The following is a 23,102-nucleotide window of genomic DNA, read 5'->3' on the forward strand; positions in this document are numbered from 1 at the left end:
GGGAATTCAGATGCCAGGCAGTTAGAGCACAACGGTAGGTCAAGGAGAAGTTTAGGATGTTCTGGTTCAATGAAATCTTATAAGAAAGGGATGAGTATGAGGCCCAATGACCTTGACCTTTGACCTGCAAATGTAATTGGTTCATTTGTGAGTCAGAGTAGAGATGGGCAAAAAACTGAGACTCTTTAGTCTTTAGTCTCTGCTCCTTATAACGGCACCTGTTGTTTAAGTTTCATTTCTCTCCTGCTGAGGTGTGTCAAGCTGCTACTAAAAATATCACATTTCCTGCTGGGGCTTTTCACAAAAAAGCACTCAAACTAAAAAAATGTATTGTGAAGAACTTGTTAATAGCGTGTTATTATTGCTTTAACTTTACTTACGCAGACATGATGGGGAGTGTGCCTAATTGCGATGTTTACATCCTCTTTGTCATAGAGGCATTAAAGCCTCAGACAGTTTAATAGAGATGTGCTGCAAACCCAGGATGTTTTCTTTATGTTGCTGTTATTACTGGAGATGAATAGATTCATTGATTTGACTTTGGCATCAAGCTACAGTATGTCGACATTAGTATCAGTCATTAGCTAGATTATTATTTTAAACAACAGTTTCCATATCAGCCCTAGTTTTCACAAATAGATATCTGCCTAGTCCACCATTCTAAATTTGATAGTACCCCCAATTTGTGTGGTTTTTAGATGCATTTGTTCTGATTTTCATCTTATCTTCCTTTTTAATATCCAGATCTTGTGCAATGTGGGGAAAGCGCAATAATTGTATTTGATTTTATTGATATGTGCCCCTCTGTTTGCATGTGCATTGTAACAATTTAGCTGATTGCACATATTGATATAATTCTTTTTGTCCATCACTTTGCATATGCTCCCTCTATGCCAACATTTTCTCTTGTGTTTGGCCATAAAATCAGATCAGAATTTGCCCAACAGGCCACGTATTCTGCCTAGTAAAAAACGTATCTAAATCGATTTGTGTCCCAATAGCCTCAGTTTGTCAACAGGACATATATCGGCCAATATCAACGTTAAACCGATGCAGTGGTGCATCCTGCATTCTTCTGTAGCTTACTGTCTGCAGCACTGGAGTTGAAGATAAATGTCCCCAAGGCTATAATGTATATGCATTGCAGCTACCTTTACCTTTGTTTAGACATGTGATGTTTCACTGAACTTTACTCAAGCTATTGTAGATGACGGCACGAGTCCAGTCATGGCAGGAACAGTGATGAAGAAGCTGACCTGTGGCTTCAGCATACTCATTAGCCTGTTGTATTTTCTTTATTTTAGCATGTGTTTAAGAACGAAGGCTGTCCATGCTTCGGCATGATGGTGAAGTGAATTGGTAGTAGTAAGCAAATAGTACATATTTATGATTTTTTATTGCACCAGTTTCCAACCAGTAAACCAGAGAAGTCTTCTGAGAAGTTTCAGGGACAATTGGAGCAACGGTGTGGCATGCATATCAAAACAGACTCATAAAAAGGCCCGCCACTAAATATAGCAGTGAAATTGATGCATAAATAGTTATTTCACACATCAAATCTGGAGTTAAGAGATATTTTGTATGTCTACTCTGCTGTATGTTAAGTATACTTACATGAGAGAGTAATTTTTGGTCAGTTACCAAAATGCTCTTAACCCCTTGTATCCATTTATGCAGGGTTACAGATGAAAGTCAACCAAAAGTCCATTCATTCCTATGTAAATCACCATGATATCCAACATGCCAATGTGACGGGCAGTATGAGCGATAATGGCATTGGTTTTGCCTTGTTTGTGCTTTGTAACACAATGCATTTGTTTCATCATTTTCTGGCAGAAATAATTACAGAAACAGAATTAGCTCCAGTTTGATGCCCACCACTAAGTCAGAGTGGACATTTGTGCAAAATTTGAAGAGAACCCCCTAAAGCATTCTTCCCCGACAGACAGGCCCAGACTGATGAAGGTACCAAAAACATAATGCCTCCAACTTCAGTTATCACAGGCACAGGGGCGTAGAAATAATGTGAACACTGATAATGAACTTTATTTGACATTTCAAAGGTCTAATGTAATTCTGTGTAATTCTGCAGCTGAAAACTGATGTGTATTGAACCACAGCTGTAGGCCTGAGTCTCTGTGAGCAGCGCTGACCAGTTATTGCATGAATCAGTCAGATTCATAGAATTTACTTTAGTCTCAGAGGGCTCAATGACCCAGTCATCTGAAAAAGTTAGGAGGAATTTTAATTAAATTGCCGTAATTATGACTTTCATTTTAACTTTTTCCACTGCTCAGCAAATCGTGCTGTCATACAGAGAGAACTGCTCAGTTATTTTAGAGCAGTGAGCTTGTTGTTGGTTCAGAAAGATGAACCTGAGTGAGGAAAGTGAAGCAGCAGTATTTGTTCCTCCTTCACTTCCACTGCTGAGCTGCCCTTTAGCAAAGCACTTTAACCCCAAACTGCTCCAGAAGAGTTTCTCGGTGGCCTGCAGAAAGGTCTCAGTGAACATGTATAACTGTGTGGGTGTAAATGCAGCCTGCCCCTCAGCGATACTTTCCCGGTTTAATGAAAAGTTCAGCAGCAAAACTTTCAGACACTCTTGTCTAGTATTGATTGCCCTTGTGCCAGTGTGGCTCTAGAAATAGAAGAAGGGAAGCCAGACAGGCAGAAGCTAAAGTTTATTTTCATTATCGGTTTATTGTAATTATTTTCTCTATTAGCCAACTTAACAGTTAGTCACATTTTGTTTCCAGTTCCAAGAGCAATCTTCTTGTTTTTTGCATGCAACAAATTTTACAGTTTACTGTCATTTATAGCAAGAAAAAGAAGATGTCATTTATAGCAAGAAAAAGAAGATGTCCTCATGAGGAGCTAGAGTGAACACATTTTTTGCAATTCTATGAAACTTTCTCCAGGCTACTGAGTTCAAAAACCCCAGAACTTTGTCCAGAATTGCATTTGGCACTTCTCGGAGGGTTTTAAAGCATCAGTGTGTGATGAAAAGGAATGAACTGATGAGGCGACTTTCTTATTTAGTTTCACATGAATATGGATTTTTGTATATGCATTAAAACATTTTTTTAGAATCAGGATTAGTCTCAGTCTGTCTGTGGTTCATTGCAAATGCCACTTTATGCATTGAAACTGTTTTTGTGTCGTTATTTTTCTACTTTCTTAAACTAAGGGTAAATAACTTCCTGTTTGGACACAGACCTGGTTTTATAGATTGCAGACTATAACATGATTTTAACCACAGAAAAAGGAGCTTGTTATGGATTGAAAATGAAATAAGGGAACAATATAAAGGTAAATGTTTGATAACACAAGGTGCACATGACCTTTGACCTGTCCACTTAGCCATCTGTGAGTTTTTCAAGAGCAGTGGTACTTAATTTACATCGATGTAGCTGCAGGAAAATGTTGCAGTGGCTCAGCCAGTGTGTTGAAAGGGACAATAAAGCATTAATTGCAATTTTAAAAAATGCATGGATTTTACTTCTAACTTCTGACTAATCTGACACCCTGCACATGTACATATGAGGAAATTACATTTTGGCTTTCCTACAAAATAGTAAAATTCTATTAGAATTGTTGAGATAATTGCCCAGACAATTGAGGTAATTAACTGAAAAAGGGAGAATTTACTATTCGGATGTTTCAGGATTTTTTTTTTTTTGACATTTCAAGTATTTTCATGGTAATTTAGGGGGCATGTTTTTATATTTAAAGAGTTTGAATGGAAATTTTAGGGACATGTGCTTTGAATTTTTTTTAGGAAATTTCTAAAAGGAATTTAGGAAATTTGTTTGGAAATTTTCAGGCTTTTTCATGGGCATTTAGAAAACTTATTTGTAAATTTTTGCAGTATTTAATTGAACTTTTTTTGGGGGGGGGGGTCTTTAAAATGTTCAAAATTTTCTTGGAAATGCCAGAGAATTTTTTTTTAATGTTTCTATCATTTTCATGAAATTTTGGTGATGTATCTGTAATTTTTAGGGATAAAATGCTTTGAAATGTGGAGACTCTGCCTAAAATGTTCAGGGATTTATTTGGATTTTTTTTTGTAGATTTTTTTAACTGAATTTTTATGCTTTTTGATAAAGTTTCACTGACATTTGGAGACTTTTTGGTAATATTTTGGAGTTCTTTAGTATGCTATTCTTTGAAAATATGTTAATGAATTTTCACAGAAATTTTAGGTAATTTCTTGGAAATTTTGGATAATTTTGGTGGGTTTTTGTAAGGAACATTTCCAAGTTTTGTAAATCAACATAAACTTATTGTTTGTGTTCTCCTTGTCTTATTCTAATATTGAGATAATGTTATCAAAAGTATTCTTAATTTTATTTTTCCACCCTATCCTTTCAGGTGGTGGACCTCCGGCTGATCGGACTGTGGTGATTGAGGAGTACAGGTTCTTGTCTCAGAAGCTGTTTGCAGCCGTGTCTGTCTTCGCCGGACTTGGCATCCTGCTCGGCATCGTCTGTTTAACCTTCAACATCTATAACGGCAACGTCCGGTAAGTTCACATATGCTAACAAAAGCTGAGCTTGTGCTACAGCCTTTTGTAAAAACATATGTTTGGGGCAGTAAATTATTTTGACAGGACAGTAAATGTAGTGGAAAATGAAGTAAACAGAAAGGTGGGAATGACAAGCTGGAAAGGAGCCACTGGTTGGACTCAAAATAGGGATGTCCCTAGGAGTCTGTTTTCCCATTTGGCTTATTCAAATGGGGGGCAGGGAAAATTGCCATCTCAAAGAGACTGAAGCAAAAAGTCAAGCATCCAAAGACACAATCTTTGCCTTGGTTGTGTTAAAACAAATCTGTTTTCTGATGTTTTAAAAAAAAATGTTATACCCCCAAAAGTTTATATTTATTTAAAGAAGGGATGTATGATTCTAATCTGGTGAGTTCAAAGAAAATTTTGTCACAGGCAAGACGGTGTTTTCATAAAGAAATATGGTTTTCCACAGCCCTGGCTCTGTAAATGTGAAATATACTAGATAAACAAAGTGACTTGGACTCAGCCACACTACATGTTTGCAGCCAATTAGCAGCAGGAGTTGTTTGCACAAACTGCTCTGACCTCTCGCTCCTCCGTGTCCTCGCTCCAGAAGAGCAGAGCTGCATTATGAAAGGGATAAAAACTGTTTCATCTACTGGGAATAACTTATTTTGTATTGCTTGTTTTAAGTGAGGTGTTTGAATAATTTTTATAGAAATAATGAAACCTTTAATTCTGGGGTCAGAGCTTCAGAAGGAGAACTGAAGAGAGCGACAGGACTATATTCATTTCCTGCTGTGTGTAAAAATGCACACGCTCCCACCAGAATAGCATATTCCAGCTTTTAGTGGCTGTTTACAGTTTCAGTATATGATAATGTACAGTTGTTATTTGGTTTTTGCTTTTTCATGTTTGTCCTTCCAGGATGTTTTAAGGATATGAATTTTCTAATAGTTAGATAAAGTTGTCCTTCACAGGGGGAGAACTTTGTTAAAAGGTTTTTTTAAAAGGTTGAACATAATGAGAATTGATAGATAGATTAGGCAGCGTCAGAGGTTGTAAATTTCAGTTTACATAGGCATTTGTTACTTGAAGGTCACCTGTTTAGAAGCTGAATTGGTTGAGTGCTGAAATGATTTCCTGTAACCATGTCCATCTGCTCCAGCAGAGCTGTTCACTCTGCTATGAATGTGAGTGTTTCAGGAATGTAAAAATAATGCCCATTCTAAAACAGAGAGCCTGAACTCTTTTGAGCTTGGTGTAAATGTTGAATGGCACCGCTGAGTTTCCAGTTTTGGGACTACAAAGTTAACGATTTGGGTGTGGCTTTTCTGGATCCAGCAGCTGGTTCTATTGTTGCAGCTTAAGCATCACCCCAAACCAAATGCAAATAGACTTCCTTTAAAAAAAAACTCTTTTGATCTCGGATTTCTAAGCTTAATACATGTCTGTGAACCCGCTGAAGCATATCTCTGAAGTCTTTAAACATCGTATTTTATGTTTGACCCAAGTCAAAGTGATTTAAAGTCCCATAAGTCCACAAGCTTATCAGAGGTTTTTGGGAAAGCTGGAGAGGTTTGTTCCTTTGGGGATCTCAGGCTGGCTCCAGTGTGCCAGGCAGGCCTTCTTCCAGCTTTGATTATATTTCAAACACGGTTTCACCGACGGCTGCTCTCAGCAGCCAAAACACTCTCAGTCAGATCAAATCAAGTCAAATGTATTCACTAAGCTGCTTTTACAAAACAACTTTGCCACCAGCTGCCTTGTTAGGCGACAAAATACATAAACAATTCACCTTTAAAACAAGAGAAGTCTAACATGATTATTATAGATGCAGAACTGAAACACTGCTAAGCATCTGTGATAGGGCTGAATGATGCTGGAACAAACTTAGATCAAGGTATTCTTTTTCTTTTTACGATGTATATTACTATTTTTAAAAGGAAATAATACCTGCCATTTATTATACTGTTCAAAGTTATGTTTAGTCTGCACCAGTGGTGTTTTAGCATTTTTTTGCCCTAGGCACACTTAAGATCAAGCCAAAACACCTATTGTTTTTTTTTTTTCCTTTTAAGATATAATTTTGAGCTTTTTTAAATTTCTTTATTTATATGGGAGACAGTTTTGAGCTTTTTTTATTTCTTTATCTATATGCGGGACAGTCTACAGAATTGGACTCAGATATTTGAGACTGTAGAATGACTTGCAGAAAAAGAGCCAGGCTGGACTTGTACCTTAGCTGTCTACATGGGGCTCAACCTAACTGCTAAGCTATCTGCGCCCTAAACTGAAAGCTTTAAGTATGAATGATCAGCCCGTCCCTGCTTTTAATTGTATATGAACCCCAGAACAAGGTGCTCACTTAAGTGAAAATACTCACCTAAGATCGTGATTGAAGGTCAGCCTGCGTAATGCCAGTGTATCTGTGACGACAGCAGCTGAAGTTTCCATGTGAAACAAAAAACACAAGATGTGATATTTTCCAAAATTCACTGCATAATTTTATATAGAAAACATGAGATTTCCATTTTCCTTTTTTAGCTAAAACTTTCACTGGCCATGTTCTTGAACGGTCTCATTGAGTCCTTTGTCTTTGGTCTGAACTGGGCTTCAGTATCAATCTTCAACTCACTGTTTCACTGTTCTGCACCCGATTTTTGTGTTACGGTTAATTTTCATTACATTGTTTTTGGCTACAGTGGAACACTGTACAGCACCTTTTTACACACATACATAGCATCTAGCTTTTGAACAAAGGAGGAAATGAGCAGCTAAAGAAGAAGAAATTTACCTCAAAAGTTAGGATGTTGCCAGGTTATTTCCCCATTCAGCTGGGTGTCCGTTTAAATTGCATTAAACTGACTGGTCTTAAGAGGAGAAAATACTTAGAAAACAGTCAAATTCCTCACAGGGTCATTGTGTCAGTGGGTGTGATATGAGCCTGGTATACTCTGTGCAGTGTGGCTAACATTAGCAGCTAGCTTTTGCCTTCGTTCCTCTTTGCAGATTAATATTGTGCTGTGATATGAGGCCCCTTTTCACTTCAGTTGAGTAGTTACATGCAAGTTCAACCCTCAACAGCTTTTATACCACTTTATATCCATTTACTACTTAAAAATGGCAAACTGCACTGTTTCTACTACATGCTAACTGCTAAGCTTCTCATATTTACGCATGGTGAAGTGCGGGAGAAAAAAGCAAGGTTTTGTTTTAGATTATATAAAGTACCGTAGGAAATACTTACTACTCAACATCCCATTCTCTACCTATGCAAAAAATATATCAAAATTTATTTTGATACAATTTTTCCCCTTAATATCCTAAAGAAAAATATGCAGTATATATAAAAATATAGCTACAAGACTTCATTCTGCATTCATGACTGAATGAATGATGACTTTTGATTAAGATAGTGATATTAATTGCAATATTTTCATTGTTTTTGGATTATGAGCACTTATAATGAACAGATTGCAAAAGTTTTAGTTCATTGATGTATAAAAAACACTATTTTATGTGAACAGGCCACACTTCCTTACCCAGTATGTGTACATTTATGTAACCCTGGATGGAGGCCATGCCATTTTGATGCAGTGAGATGAAGCTTGGGTTTATTGTTTGCTAACTTCAGATGGATTTGTGCCAATTCAGTGGTGAAAAAAAAACTACTATATGAGTTTACTTTGAATTCAGGATACTTAAGATTCAACCACAGTTAATACATTATACATGAAGAACTGCAGATACTGTACATGTTCAAAATTGTGAGTCATATATGATTGTTTCTATCATGCTTCATATTCTCATTATATTGAACAGTGCTATGGTGTCTTTTTCTCATATAGTGCAGGCCTAGTCAAAATGATCAGCTGTTACCCATCATGTTTGCCGTCTCTTATTAAAAATATGTAATATGCAAGTTGATGTGTTTTCGGCTTGTTTTTGCCAACCCTAAAGTGGCCAAACTACCAATAACTGCAAGTTTTAGTGCTATTTAGTCTAGCTAGGTGGTCTTTTTAATGTCTTCAGTAAAGCTACATAAATATATTTTATCACAGGATATCTTCAGGTGATGTAAGACATCAAGAGCAAACACTAAAGACAACAAAAACTTATTTGATAAGATTATTTAACAAGGACTCAGGAAAAATAGACAAAGACAAACAGAAAGAGCTGCATTTTCCTCCTGTAGCAGCCTTAGTAACCCGCAATTCAAAGCCTTCACTAGAAATGGTGTTCAATACGGGAAGAAAGCTGCACCTCACATGAGAATAAAGAACTCCTGCTGTGCAGCACCCCTCATATATTCATGGTTTGTAACGGCATTAAAGGGTTTTCAGAGGTATCAAAGGTTGGATTGGGGCCAGCATGCAATGGGGTATGCGTTAGTGTGTGTTTGTGTGCGGGCTGCATGAGTGTGAGGCTGTACAGTAAATACAGAGTGGCCTCAGGTAACAGAAGAGCAGGTCAACAGGAGATGAAATCAAACACAACTATGGCTGCAGGATGAGCTGGAGCGTGTGGGTGCTGATTATGTTCATGCCAAAGTCAAATTAAGTTTATAAGAAAATTATAATAAATTATAATGTCTTTTCACTTTGATTCTTTTTTCTTATGATGGAAATGTTTTTGGTTGATTATCTTGAAGCTCCTGTCTTTATTTAGACAACGCTCATTCACATTGCCGTGTCAAGGCCAGTGCAATAATGATGTTTCACCTTCTCTGTGTGCGTTGCATAAGCATGATGGATAGACGATGTTATCCCAACTCAGCACTGGCTTTGAAGGAATTAACAGAGGTGTTACAGAAGCAAGAACAGGATCAGTGGAGCCAGCAGGGGAGTGTCACGCTGTCTGTGTGCACGTCTGACAGTAGGTGTATGAGGATCTCCTGCTGTGCTGTGCTTCCTTGCAGTCCCAGAAAGCAAAATGTATGTCTTAAGACACAATAACAACAGAGCTTCGATATGGTGCTGTTGCAAGAAATATAATGTGGAAGCATGTACATACAATGCATACAATGACTGCTAGTGGAGTGATTAGCTTTTTCAGAAGTGGGTAACATTTCTTTATTAAAACGAGAAAAGACCCACACTGAAAGCTTTTCATGACAGAAAAGATGTTTTTGCTCTTCCTCCAGTCTGCTTCAGCATAGGTTTGCGACCAGAACAAGTGAGGTTTGCTGGTGTATTCAGCAAACCAGCTGCTACGGTAGCTGTTAGCTCGGATGAAGCTATAGAAAAGCAGTAGTTTAACCAGAACTGGACCACATTTATTTTAAACAATTACCAAGAGTCACACTGAAAAGCTTTTCTTGGAATAGAAGATGTTTTTGCACATCAGCCTTGGTATGAATAGCAGCAGGACGATAGCTTGTCTCAGGAGCTGCGCATGCGTACAACATCATTTTGTCTTGCTGTTCTGGTTGGCCCGTCATGAATGTGACCGACAGAATGTTCCTCCAGTCACTTTCTGAAAACTCCTGCCCTTCCCAAACACTTTCTATGGGAGCTTTCCCAGATGAATGTGAAATATATCCATACAATAGATATTTAAAACAGTTTATCTGGTGTGTAAGGTTAGGGGGAAGATTCATGGAAATTAATCCTGTCCTGACAAAGGTAGCAGCTGTTGACTAGTCAGTAAGATCTGTTCTTCTTCAAATATTATCAAAAGTCTCGCCCCTTCTGGATTTTGATTGGTCAGTGAGGGAAGAGTGTCCCAAAAATGTCTCTGTTTTGAGCTGAGAGTGCTGTCAGCATGGCCACAAAAGCAGCTGATGTCAAGAGCGAGGGTCTATTCTAGGCACCGAAAATGTTGGATTAAATTCACTTTGTACTGAGGAGCAGAGCCAGCTCTAAAAGCACCAGCATTTGACACAGGCCCTAAGATATGTTGACTCAATAAGATCAAGATTAGTGTCTTTTATAGTGTCCACTGCAGCATCTCATACAGCTGCATCATCTATTTTCCCTGTGGAGTGTCATCTTCACAACATTTTTTAAATGTAAAAGTTGATCGTTGTTTTAGTGAAGAGGACAATAAAGAAGTGGTAATGTAACATAAATTAAGTAGGGCTGACAGCTTCAGTTCGATTGGTCGATTAATTGATCGCAAAGCTTTAGTTTGACCAAGATCATCCTGGTCTGCTAACCCCCCCCAAGACGCTGGTCTGGGGGCAAAAGCGTGTGAGCAGCTGACTGATAGAGAGAGATGTGCTGCTGTGAACAGGAGCAATGCAGCTCTAGGAATTACAGGTAGAGAAGCACACAAAGCTACGCAGAGTGGGACATTTTCTGATATTTTACAGCACCAATGCTCAGAAACAACACATCAACTCGACACAAAGTTGCAGGCTGTTTGTATTGAAGTGGCACTGCTGACTTTCTCTGCTCTGCCCTCCCTCACTGCATCAACTCCCACGGTCAGTTTAATTCACCTGTCGGCAAATAGGCTGTGTACTATCATCTCCTTTTTTAATCCCCTTAAAGTGTTCATGTAAGTGTTAGCTTCTCTTACAGTCACACAGAAAGGAGAGGTGATAAAAGGCAATGTCTGCTGGTCATTAAGTCCCAACGAGCGAACTTTTCCTCTCACCTCCGTAAATAAACGCTGCATTCTGTCTGCTTTATGCTCGTAAATGACCCGGCACGGACTGGATCAAGTGATCCTGTTATTAGTTACCATTATAAATGAATGAAAAACAATGATCTGGGGTTATTTTGTAGGCTGTATGAGTTTAAAGAGTTACCGCGCCGGGATCACGGAGATCAAAGGCAGGTGCACGCTGATTGTCTCTCAATTAATTATTTTATGTAGTAAGACATGATGAGCCGAAAAGATAAATTAATGCTTCCAAATGCTTTTTACACTCATTTTAGGATCATTTAGAGTACCAAGCAGGTGCAGTGAGAAACCTGGATGGATTGAATTAGTTCCCAACGAGTTAATTTTTTTAATAAATGACTTTTTTTTTTTTTTTTTTTTTTTTTTTTTACCTGAACGAACAATCGATTAATTGGTGCCTGGGTGCGATTTTGGTCTACCAGGGTTTTCTTTGGTTGACTACAGCCCTAAAATTAAGATTAGTACAATCCAAAGAAGAAAATTGCAGCCATATTTTAATAACTGCCCAGGCTTCGCTGCACAAAAATGGCAGCTTATATGTAAAACCTTTTATAAATGGTCTCCAAAATATAGAAATCTTTAGTGTTTCTTTGCACCACATGCCAATAAAAGACACTAATGTCAATCTAATAAGGCAAGTATGTTCTAATATAGGATTCCTGACAGGGATGCACGATATATCGGCCTTTCTGTTGATATTTACATCAGATATTTTGGCTGAGATATCAGCATTTATCAACTGTAAAATTTGTCCATATATACTTATAAATTAGTGGACTTTTAGGTTGGACCAACAGGCCTATGTAAGTTGAGAGCTTTTTCTTTTTTTCATCCTCATTCATTAAAATTTAAAGTATATTTTAAGAAAAAATTGTTTCTCTTTTCAACCTCAAACCGTAAATTGTGTTCAAAGGATTGACTCTTAGTTATATAAAAACATATTTGAATATCAGTATCGATATCTGTATCAGCTTAAATGAATCTGTAAATATTGGCATATCGGATATAGGCAAAAATCCACGATCGTGCATCCCTAATTCCTGATAATAACCTTTACAAACACAAAATGTTTATTTTTAACTCACACCTTTAGATCATATTTCTACCTTTTCCAATGTCTTCATCAGAAACTTGATTCCTTAAAAAACAAAGACAAGTCTGACCAGACAGGTAGAATTGCAAGGAATGATAATTTTCATTATTCTAATCATTTTCTCAACTAAATGAGTCATTCAGATGTAATGGGTGACAGTATCTCAGTTGAAGTCTATTGAGACGTGGGTTGGGAACTGCGATGTGGCTGGTTCAAGTTCTGGTGCAGACCACAGAATGGAAAGTTGGTCTGGTGGCTGGAGAGGTGACAGTTTACATCTTAAGGTGCTCTTAAGTAAGGCATGAATCCCCAAATTACTTGAGGTGCTCCTTGTGTGAAGCCCTATCCCTTTGACTTCTCTCCATTAATGCATGTCCATATATTTTGTTTGTGCAATTTAGTAGCATAACATTGTAAGCCTGAATTAATACAGAAAAATACAGATAATTAAACGAATGAATTTTGAAATACATAGTTAAGAAATCTGCACAAGCTTTTGTTTCATTTTCCAAATGGGGTCTTCAGTTGGCCTTTTCGTCCATCTGACAGCCCAAACTTCTTATTATTTACTGTCATAAATGGCAAAGAACACCATAAAAATCTTCCTTCCAAGCTGAACAAGCCAAGGCTTGATGATTTTTGTTGGCTAATAACCCCCTAAAAGTGTATGTTTCACCTATGATAGTCATTAGTGTAATGACTTCACACTAATTAAAGTAATGACTGTCAGCCACACATTTAAGAGATCCCCTGAGAGGAGCCATGTTCATATTTGGACCGTTTGTTCAGCACTGTGACAAAATACTGCCAGACTGTCTTATCCAGGGAATAAAATAAGATACATTTAATTTTAAAAACAACAGGACAGCAATTAACAGCAATTGATGACATTTCTGAGAAGTGACAGCAAACCACCCACGTACCCACAAATTCACAAATTGTACCTTTAAGCAGAAACCATAATTATCTGTGTTTTTCTAAATGTGTTTATTCTTTGTCTTTGTGTGTGTCCCTGTGTGAATCCGTCCCTCTTTCAGCTACATCCAGAACTCCCAGCCGTACCTGAACAACATGACAGCGGTGGGCTGCATGATGGCTCTGGCTGCAGTGTTCCCGCTGGGGATTGACGGTCACCACGTCCACCGCTCACAGTTCCCGGTCGTCTGCCAGGTAAGAGAAGAAAGAGATGTTCAAACGGAGGGAGATAGAGAAAAGAGCCAGGGAACAGAGCAGAGTCAAAGCTGGGTGTTATTTGCAAATAGTTGGTCTTGATGCAAGTACCAACTGTTCTTTCTTAAAAGAGCTTCTCAACATAATTATAGATGCAGAGTCTTGAATTTTCTGCAAGGTTTTTTGCTTTTCTTCACCATCATATTGTACTAAAAATAATGTCCTTTTTCTATCTTTTGCTCCAACTGGAATTTCATGTACTTATTGCTTATTACAGTCAAAAATAATGTTTTTGAAATGTCTAGTTTGTATTTCTTACCGAAAGGCAGGTTGATTGACAACAGCTTGCACGCTGAGCTCTTGCAGGAAGATGACATGCTGCAGTTTATTATCTAAGGGTGAGACAGAGATGTCTGATCAAATGGTATGATGAACGGAAAGTACTGATGAAGTATTTCAGTAGACAAAAGCTTTAATTGTGCATTTTTAGGTTTTAAGCTATTTAATATGCTGCTGCTGACCCGTTAATTAGATAAACAGCAAGCATCCAGACGCTAGCACTGCCCTTTTTCCTGTGATTGATTGGGTACTTAATCAACAGGCTGGAGCAGGGAACATAGAATGAGAAGTATTTATTTCCGTTAGTTTTAAAAGAAGAAGAGGATATTTCTACATGCTGTTATTGAACATGCTACTCACACGTAAGCTGAAATACATGCATTGGACAAACGGATCCTATGGACATGCACTAATGGAGAGATGTCAGAGTGAGGCAGGGCTGCTCACATAGCCAGAACAGTTTTCTATATATAGTTAATGGAGTTCAGTGCCTTGCTCAAGGACACCTTGGCAGTAGTCTGGAAGGGGAACAGACCAGTTTTCCAGACAAGGTTCAACTAGGGATGTGCGCAATTTGCCAACTAAATGGCTCAAGTTAAATCCCTTTGTAGTCAGCACCAGATTTATTACACTATTAATATTTTCCATTATTTCAGGCCCTCAATCCCGGTCAAACACTCCATATGAATTATAACACTAGCTGCCAATAGTAGCCCCTGTAGCTGTGCTTAATTACTTCTGCTTTGCTTTCACAAAGCTTGTTAATCTGATAAAAACAATGATGAACTGATAGCAGTGATAGCATCTTGTGGGAACAGTGTGGTTTAGCACGACACAACTTTGCATCATTGTAGTGTGAGGTTGGTTTACTGAACGTGTTTCCTTGACTTAGGACGCAAAGACTAAATGCAGTTTAGTGTGAATGTGAAATTATTCACCTAGACTTGACCTGGTGTTGACCCAACGACCCTCCATTTCCCCAACCTAGGTCCTATCTGTGATAGGAATTTTGGCAAGAAAGCTACTATGGGTCACGCCTGTGTTAAATATTAGATTCTGATTGGTATGCATGAGAGTAGTCTGCTATTCGCCGATAGACAGCCATTAATAAGAGCAACACATTGATGCAAAAGAAAGCCCATGGTGTCTAGACATACTGCTACTATCACAGACTCTTCCAGCCCCCCACCATCACACTACTACCACCATAGTTGGCTGTTGGTATGATGTTCTTTTTATGAAATTCTGTGTTAGTTTACATCACTTAGTTTTATGCTCTTGGTGCAAGACAAATTCCCTTAGGGGCAATAAAGGGGATGTACACCTTCAAAAAGTTCAACTTTTGTCTCGTCAGTCCACAGCATGTTCTCCTAAAAGTCTTTGGGTTCAGTAAGATGTTTTTTAGTCAAATGTGAGATGAGCCTTTGTGTTCTTTTTGGTCAGCAGTGGTTTAGATCTTTGAACTTCGATGCCATTTTTGCCCAGTCCCTTTCTTATTGTTGAACCATGACTTTAATGGAGTCAAGTGAGTTCTTCAGAGTTCTTTTGTGAGCTCCTGGATGAGTCGTCAGTGTGCTCAGAGTAATTTTGGTAGGTCGGCTACTCCTGGGAAGATTCACCACTGGTCCAATTTTTCCCAATTTGTGGATAATGGTGGGGTTGGCTGCAGTGTTAATTTTGTTGACTAATTATTTTCGTTATAGTTTTCGTAAATAGCCTTTTTTTCCTCTGACAACAACAAGACAGTAACTAATAAAAATAAAAGCACATGGACAAAAACTAAAACAAAATTAATTTACATTTTAGTCAACAAGTAAAAACCAGACAAAAATGTTTGACAGGGACTTTATCCAATCAGACATAATTTCGTCATGTAGAAAGTAGGGGCAAGTTAAGCATACATCTAATCACAGCTACTTTGGCTGTGTGGAAAGGTGGGATGAGATACAAGGGAGATCCAATCACAACTGCTGTAGCTGCATGGTGGCGGGGTAAGTTGGGAGGGTAAGTCGACTAAATTTACTGTAAATTTCGTTGACTAAAATGTTGGGAAGTTTCGTCAACTGAAACTAGCCTAAAACTAAAACAATTTAGATGACTAAATTATGGCTAAAGCTAAAAGATATTTTTGGCAAAAGACTATAACTAAAACTAAATTAAAAAGTGCTGTCCAAATTCACACTGGTTAGCTGAAATCCCAAAGCCCTAGAAATGCATTGTAACATTCTCCAGACTGATGGATGTCAATGACTTTGTTTCTCATCTGTTCTTGAATTTCTTTAGCTTGAAGCATGATGTGTTCTTTCAGATCTTTTACCCTACTTCACTTTGTCAGACAGGTTCTATTTAAGGGGTTTATGCATATCTTCTTCGGCTTATCTTCCTTCACCACTGGTGGGCACTTGCAGTTTAATGTGAGAAATGGAAGCTACTAGTACATAGTAGTAATTCAATATAGCGGTAGAATCTGACAGAGATAAACATCATTTTTAAATCAATGAAATAATTTCCAAATCAATGTTTGTTTCATTTCCTCAGTAAATAGTTGTTTAATAAGCAGATAATGATAAATGGGTGAGTCGTTTTTCTCCTTAACTTGTTGAACTCGTGTAGTGTTCAGTGCTGTAGTCTGGCCATTACCCAGTGTGACTGAATGAAAAGAAGTCTCAAATATGTTGGAGTCATCACAGAGCTAAAAACTTAGAAGTATAACTGTTTTGTTTTTTGGGGTTTATATTCACAGCAGATGTATGCTGGCAGAAAACAACCTTTATTTTCAGTAGGACTTTAATATTCAGCCTTCCTCTTATTTTTGTTGTAATTAGCTGAAAGGTTGGGGTTATCAGCTCCTGCCAGGGTGTCTGCCAGTGTCACATCCTGAACATATGGTGTTTCATCTCTTTCCAGCTCTTAATTAAAGCGCTGTGACACTGAGGGAAATGTGTAAATATAAACTAAATTTTTTAAAATTACTGAACCGTTTGATTGAGTTGAAAGTCCTGTTTGTCATTCTATTACACATTTAAAACTTTTGAAAATTTAGCCTGATGATTTATATCCTGGAAAGTTGGGAACTGAAATTTAAAAGAAGGTTATGATGGTTTAATAAGGTTTGACTGACTCTTAATAAGTGCACATTATTGAAGTTTAGAATTAAGAATTCAAATGTTTAATACTAATGTTTAAAGCTTCTGAGAGTACAGGTTTATAGAAATGTTTTTACCAAAAATATTGCATTTCAGCTGTCAATTTGAAGTCCTATCCTACTGGGAAATTTAGGCTCAGTCCTATTTCTAATGTTCAAACCCATATTCCAAAGCCCTAGCAACTTCACTCTACCCCTCTACTGAAGAATCAGGACACCCTTCCCCTAAACTTAAACATGCAAAACTTTGGAAGGACTAAATGGTAGAGGCAAGGTGTGTACTGGGACTGAGCCATAGTGTCCTTTTTATAAAAGCAATCCATCTTTACTTGACAGTTTTGATTTTCTTGTCTGTCATAAACAGGCACCTGCAGAACAATCAATTATTCTCCGGTTTTCATCATACACATTGTGGATGAAAGGCAGTGAACGTTAAACACAAATAATTCATTAAGTATTTGGGTGTATTTTGGTTTTCGGTGGTACAGACAGGATTTGCTGGGTGCCAAAATAGCACTGCAGTGGGATCCCAGCACTAATGAGGAGTGGGAGTACTTCTCTGTCACCCATGTAGAGTCTTTTTGTTGTGTAGGCGAGAGAGAGATTTCCATTTCTGTGGCTTCTCGGCTCTTTGTCCCTGTCCAGTTATTCTCTCTCATGTTCAGCTCTTCCTTTCTCCTGCTCCCTGCCTCTGACCCTCAACTCTGGATCTTTTTTTTTACTGTTTCTGCCATCTCCCCATCTCCACAAACTCCCATCTATCCACCCACCCACCCTCTCTCCCTCATCCAATAATCCATCTGTCTATCACTGCCCAGCTATTTTGCTACCACTCTATCTTACTAACTTTCCATCTCTGTTCCATCAATCTAGCTGTCTAGTTATCTGTAGCTACCTTTCTTTCTCTTCAGCACTAACCCATTTGCTATTTTTTCAGTGTTTAAATATTTCCAGCCACTGTCTGTGTGTAGCTACCTATCTATTTTTCCCGGTCATCTATCTTGCTAATTCTTTCAATCTGTTTGTATCAATAGCTTTCTAGCTATTTGGCCAACTCTCTTTTCTACTTGCTATTTCGTTGCTTGAACTTTATCACACTTAATTTTTTCTCTCCAGGTAGCTAGCTAGATACCTGTTATAAGCTTTTTTGCTGGTATTACCTTGCTTTCAAATTCCTTAATGTTTCTTTTGTCTCGATTTCTGTTGGTGTGTCACTGCCTAGCTATTTTGTTTGCTAAGCATCTAGCTAACAAGCTAACTTTCTTTCAAGTTAGCAATCATTCTTGTTCTCCAGCTTGCTAGTTATATATGATGGTTTCCAAACTTTTCTCTTAACTTTATTTTGTAATAGGCTACATCCCCAATTTTTGCAAACAGATTTAACAACGGCAGCAGTTATGTCACATGCTGAAAGTAACATCAGTGCATACCCTCTATTGCAGGGCTGTCCAATTTGGGGCCCGCAGGCCAACTATTATTACTACTATTATTATTATTATTATTTTCCCACTGCCAGCAGTCTAAATATTTCTTTCAATATTTATTTATTGTTGCACTTCCTCTCCTGACTACAAATTAACATTGTGTTACATTGGAGATAGGTTGGCGCTGTTGAGCTCCCGTCAGCTCAGATCTGGAAGCCTATGACCAGAGAGTGAGTCAGGGAAAAAATGCTGGGGTCAAGCTGGGGTCATGGCAGAGATGGAGCGTGTGAGGCAGTGGCACACTGATAAGAAAAAGTTTAAAAATAGTTGGGAACGTGAGTACTTTTTTACTGAAATTGATTTCAAGGCGGTATGCCCAATTAGTATTTGTGCCATATGGATGTTCAGTGATTTCATGCTGTGAAACACAATAAAGAATACTGTTGTTAATTTTCAAAATTACTTTGTATGAGTTATTATTTTGCACAATTATGCTACTGGCATATTTAATTTCATGCACTGCAACATGAATGTTTAGTTTTGGCCCGCGACCCTCAACCCCGATTCATTTCTGGCCCTTCACTGACAAGAATTTGGGCACCTGTTCTCTATTGTATAGTATTTGTATTGTGTGAGCATTATCTTGCTCGCTTCTGTCAATATACAGTCATGGACGAAAGTATTGGCAACCCTGGAATTTTTCCAGAAAATACACCATTTCTCCCAGAAATTGTTGCAGTTACAAATGTTTTTGGTATACATGTGTTTATTTCCTTTATGTGCACTGGAACAACACATATTATTCACCAATATTGCATTGAAAGAAAGAAGCTGTTAATATACTGATATTTTTATCTGTTTTTATCAGTTTAAAGTCAGTCTACAGTGTAAGCTTGTATCATTACAAAGAGTGCTACAGAGTGGTGCCACTAGCTTGCAAACCTTGCTGGTGGAAGTTGTTTAGGATGTATGCTGTGCTGACAGAAAGGAGAAGACTTGCAGACTTTATTCTGGCCTGAAAAATGTTTCCATCTTGTCTACGTGCTATTTTTATTTAGAGTTAAAATTCTCTTTTAAAAATGCTTGAATAAAACATCTTTTGCAGAAAAGGCAGTAAAGCACAGATCCTTGTAGTAAAGATGCAAATACAACATTATCATTTCTGTCAAGAAGAGATTCTGCAACATTAAAGCTGAGATGAAGAATACAGATCTTTATATTTATTTATTTATTTTTGTCATAATACTTATACTGTGGAAAACACAACAGCCATTGTCATTATTTTTAAGGTGCCAGACTGATTTATTGTCATGTGTAATGGCAGCTAAAAATACTAAGTTTAATGATACTTCTATTTCAGAGTGTGTTGATAAATAATATATCTGACATATTTCATTGTCTTAAAAGTATTTTTCTCCACTTAAACTCCATTTCCAACTTTTAAAATAAAGCAGGGGGCCATATAGGACCTTCTTTTATACTCAGGGTTTCTGTCTGTCAAAGGGAAGTTCTGTCTTGCGGCTGTAGCCAAGTGCTCACTCACAGTGGGAATTGTTGGGTCTCTGTTAATAATGATATAAAGAGTATGTTCTTGACCTGCTTTATATGAAAAGTGCCCTTAGATAAGTTCTGTTATGATTTTGCATTAATAAATAAAGTGGGCAGGATTGACCTAAGCCCTTGAATGAAACATTTTTAAATTAGAATTCGTCTCTCCTCTCTTTCTCATCACATCACACCCTCTCTCTCCCTCTCTTTCTGTCTCTCTCTTTCTCTTTCCTTCTGTCTCCAGTTCCGCCTGTGGCTCCTCGGTCTCGGCTTCAGCCTGGCATATGGCAGCATGTTCACCAAGATCTGGTGGGTCCATACCCTCTTCACCAAGAAGGATGAGAAGAAGGAGAAGAAGAAGGTAGGGAGGAAGAGTGCTGGGGCACGAGGGATAAGCCTCTCAGGGGAGTGGAGAAAGGAGGGAGGGAGGCCGGGCTGTGCAGTATGTGTGGTGCCCGCTGATAAAAAAAAAGTTTGGTTTAAAACTTCTCAGGGCTTTCTAGTAATATAAGCTTTGAGCGGCCAGCTCGGCATTATTCTCTGCAGCGAGGTTATACAGAGAAATGCATTGATAAGGATGTCACATGTACTGTTGCAGATACTGTGCTTCAACACATAAAGTTGTGCACCTTCATCCACATACATGCAAAAACACGTACAGAGCCCCTGAATCCTACGTCATCAGCTTTGTTTGCATGCCGCTGTGTTTATCAGAGGGTGTGTGATTTTGCATGTATGCGTGTGAGCTTCGTCTTAAAGATAGTGTATCCTGGAGCCAACAAGATACTGCCAGTCTGCGATTTGCTGTGGAAATTCCTAAGACCTAATCAGAAGAATAAGAGATTAAGCCATTTATGGAATATTTATGAATATGGATGAGTATTAAAGTTCTACGCAGAACTCCAGCCTCCGGGGGGTTTATTATTTGAGCCAAAGCACAACGAATCGGGTTGACTTTCAACTCCTGTCATGTCCACAGAAGGACATTTTCCCACAGAGCAAGTCTCTCAGCGAGTATTTAAAGAAACTTTCACAAACGTAGGAAAGAATGAGCACTTCTCAAATCATTTTTCATGCAACTCAAGTGTAGAGGTGCTCAGGACTGTGTAATGTGTTTTCGTCTTTATTTTATATTTCAGTTCTAGTCATTGCACGCTTCAATGGCTGCTACTATGCTGGAGATGCTGGGAGTAAGCCGGCGTGGTCGAATAAAAAAAAAAAAGAAGTGTTGAAAGACGCAGTGGGAGAGCTCATTTTGCTGTGCTTGTTTTCCGTTACGGTTGTATTGCTTCCATTATAGCTTAACTTAAGAAGAATACAGTTCATATCAGCCGCTTCACAAACAGTCCACACATAAGCGGTGTCATCTCAGTGTGTTTAAATGATGATTTCAGGTTGCAGCACAAATATAGCTCACAGACACGCACACAGACTCCCACTGCTCCTTAAATATACTTGGACACACACTCTGAGACACACATTCAGAAGACAATTCGCGCCCAGTCATCCAGAAATCACAAGGACGCCTGTCGTATTATTTGTGTTGGTTGTTTGTCTTTGTTTGTGGACTGGCTCATCATGCCCTTGGATTGTGATGACTGTTGTGATTGTGTGTCTTTGCTCACACAGCAACATTTGGAGCCGTGGAAACTCTACGCAACAGTTGGAGTGCTGATGGCTATCGACTTTCTGTCACTCATGATCTGGCAGATTGTGGATCCTCTGCACATTACGATTGAGGTAAAGTATAAGAGATGAGATGATTTGTGTTGTTTTCTGTTTTTGAACAGACTGCGCATGCAGCCGTTGTTATCAGTCAATTACACAGTAATGGGACACCAGGATTTGATTTTAAATAATGTTCTTGTTTTTTTATTCATTTTATAATCAAGGACTGACAGAATGAACAATAAAAATCATGCTGTTTCACAAAGGATGCCTGAACAGCAGTGCTTTAACACTGCCGTTCATGATTTGAATAATTGTATTTATTTGCCTTTGATTGTCTAAGAACTATAGGCCCTATTAAAGGTACCCTGAGGCATTTTGCATGTACGAATCAACTCTCTTCCTTATAAAACATTTATTTTTTAAAGGTGCTTTTCAATTATTCAACATAGTTAAACTTGCATATATCAATAGTTTCATTTGCACTTGCAGAGAACAAAAAACTCAATTATTTTAAAAGCCTGCAGTTGGAATACTGAAGTCATTTTAGTTCATTATTTTGGTTTTACAACGTACCTTAGAAGTTAAACTATAAGTTGTCCCATTAAATTGACTTCCATCAGTTTTTGGAGACTCCTAACAGAAAAAAAAGGTTTAAAATGTCTTCCTGCGTGATGATTTCATCTTTCAGCAAAGTCCACAGTGTGCAGCTTATGTGCAGCTGTTTTGTTCTTTCAGAATCGCCTGTTTTTGCACATTTACAAGCTTTAACACAGCAGTTGAGCTTTCAACCTGATATAATTGTTGTGAGATGGTCTCACCCTCAAATTACACTGACTCCTTTCCCCCCTAATCCACAGAGCGCACCATATGAAGTGCACTCTAGAGCAAATCACTTTTTTTAGTCACTATTTGCAATTTCATTGCACGCACTCTGCTCCATCTCTGGCATGTGCCAGAAGTGCTACTCCACTCTGCTCTACTTGAGATATGCGCCAAAAGAGTCCTGCACCAGGTTGGGTACCTGCAGCTACCCAATGGATACCTGCTGAAAACATTCACCTACAGGTAGAAAATATAGTTATATAATTTTGCAGGTATGGGCACAGGTAAAAATACAAACTAGAAAAGCACTCAGAGAGCGCAGACCTCTGCCATTAGCCCCATCTCCCAATAGTGAAGAATCCTTTAAAAAATTCGTGGATCCAGACGGTGATCTGGATCACTCCCAAAATCTAATCAACAAAAATCGCTGATTAAAAATGTTGGCAAAAAATTTGGTTATCCATTTGTTGTGTCAGGGGATTATAGCGTCACTTTGCGTGACGTGGCGCTATTCACATCACACATAGACAGCTCATAAACTTTACTTTTACTTAGTTTAATATTCTTTGATGATCATCCGCTGATTTGCAGGAAAAATGAAGAGAAATATTCACCAACAACTGTTTCCCATGGCAGAGACGAGACATGGACAATCCAAAAATTGCACTGTGATGCAAATCCGGTGGAATTTAAGTTTTGTTTCTGTTATGAGACATGGGCTGTCAGACGTTCATGTATCCATGATATTTC

At 38.2% G+C, this 23,102-nt stretch overlaps 1 protein-coding gene across 3 annotated transcripts in view; it reads left to right on the forward strand.

The window, feature by feature from the left end:
* Window positions 1-23,102, forward strand: part of gabbr1a (gamma-aminobutyric acid (GABA) B receptor, 1a) — a 212,514-nt gene that overhangs the window by 166,772 nt on the left and 22,640 nt on the right. For all 3 annotated transcript variants that reach the window (XR_005992204.1, XM_041793190.1, XM_041793189.1), the window contains exons 16-19: window positions 4,372-4,522; window positions 13,271-13,403; window positions 20,104-20,220; window positions 21,489-21,599. Coding sequence is in view for 2 of the 3 variants with exons in the window: in XM_041793190.1 (XP_041649124.1) it covers window positions 4,372-4,522; window positions 13,271-13,403; window positions 20,104-20,220; window positions 21,489-21,599 (512 nt within the window). In the remaining variant the exon portion in view is untranslated. The remainder of the gene's footprint in view (window positions 1-4,371; window positions 4,523-13,270; window positions 13,404-20,103; window positions 20,221-21,488; window positions 21,600-23,102) is intronic.

The sequence above is a fragment of the Cheilinus undulatus genome, linkage group 8, assembly GCF_018320785.1.
Source record: "Cheilinus undulatus linkage group 8, ASM1832078v1, whole genome shotgun sequence".
Classification (NCBI taxonomy): Eukaryota; Metazoa; Chordata; class Actinopteri; order Labriformes; family Labridae; genus Cheilinus; species Cheilinus undulatus.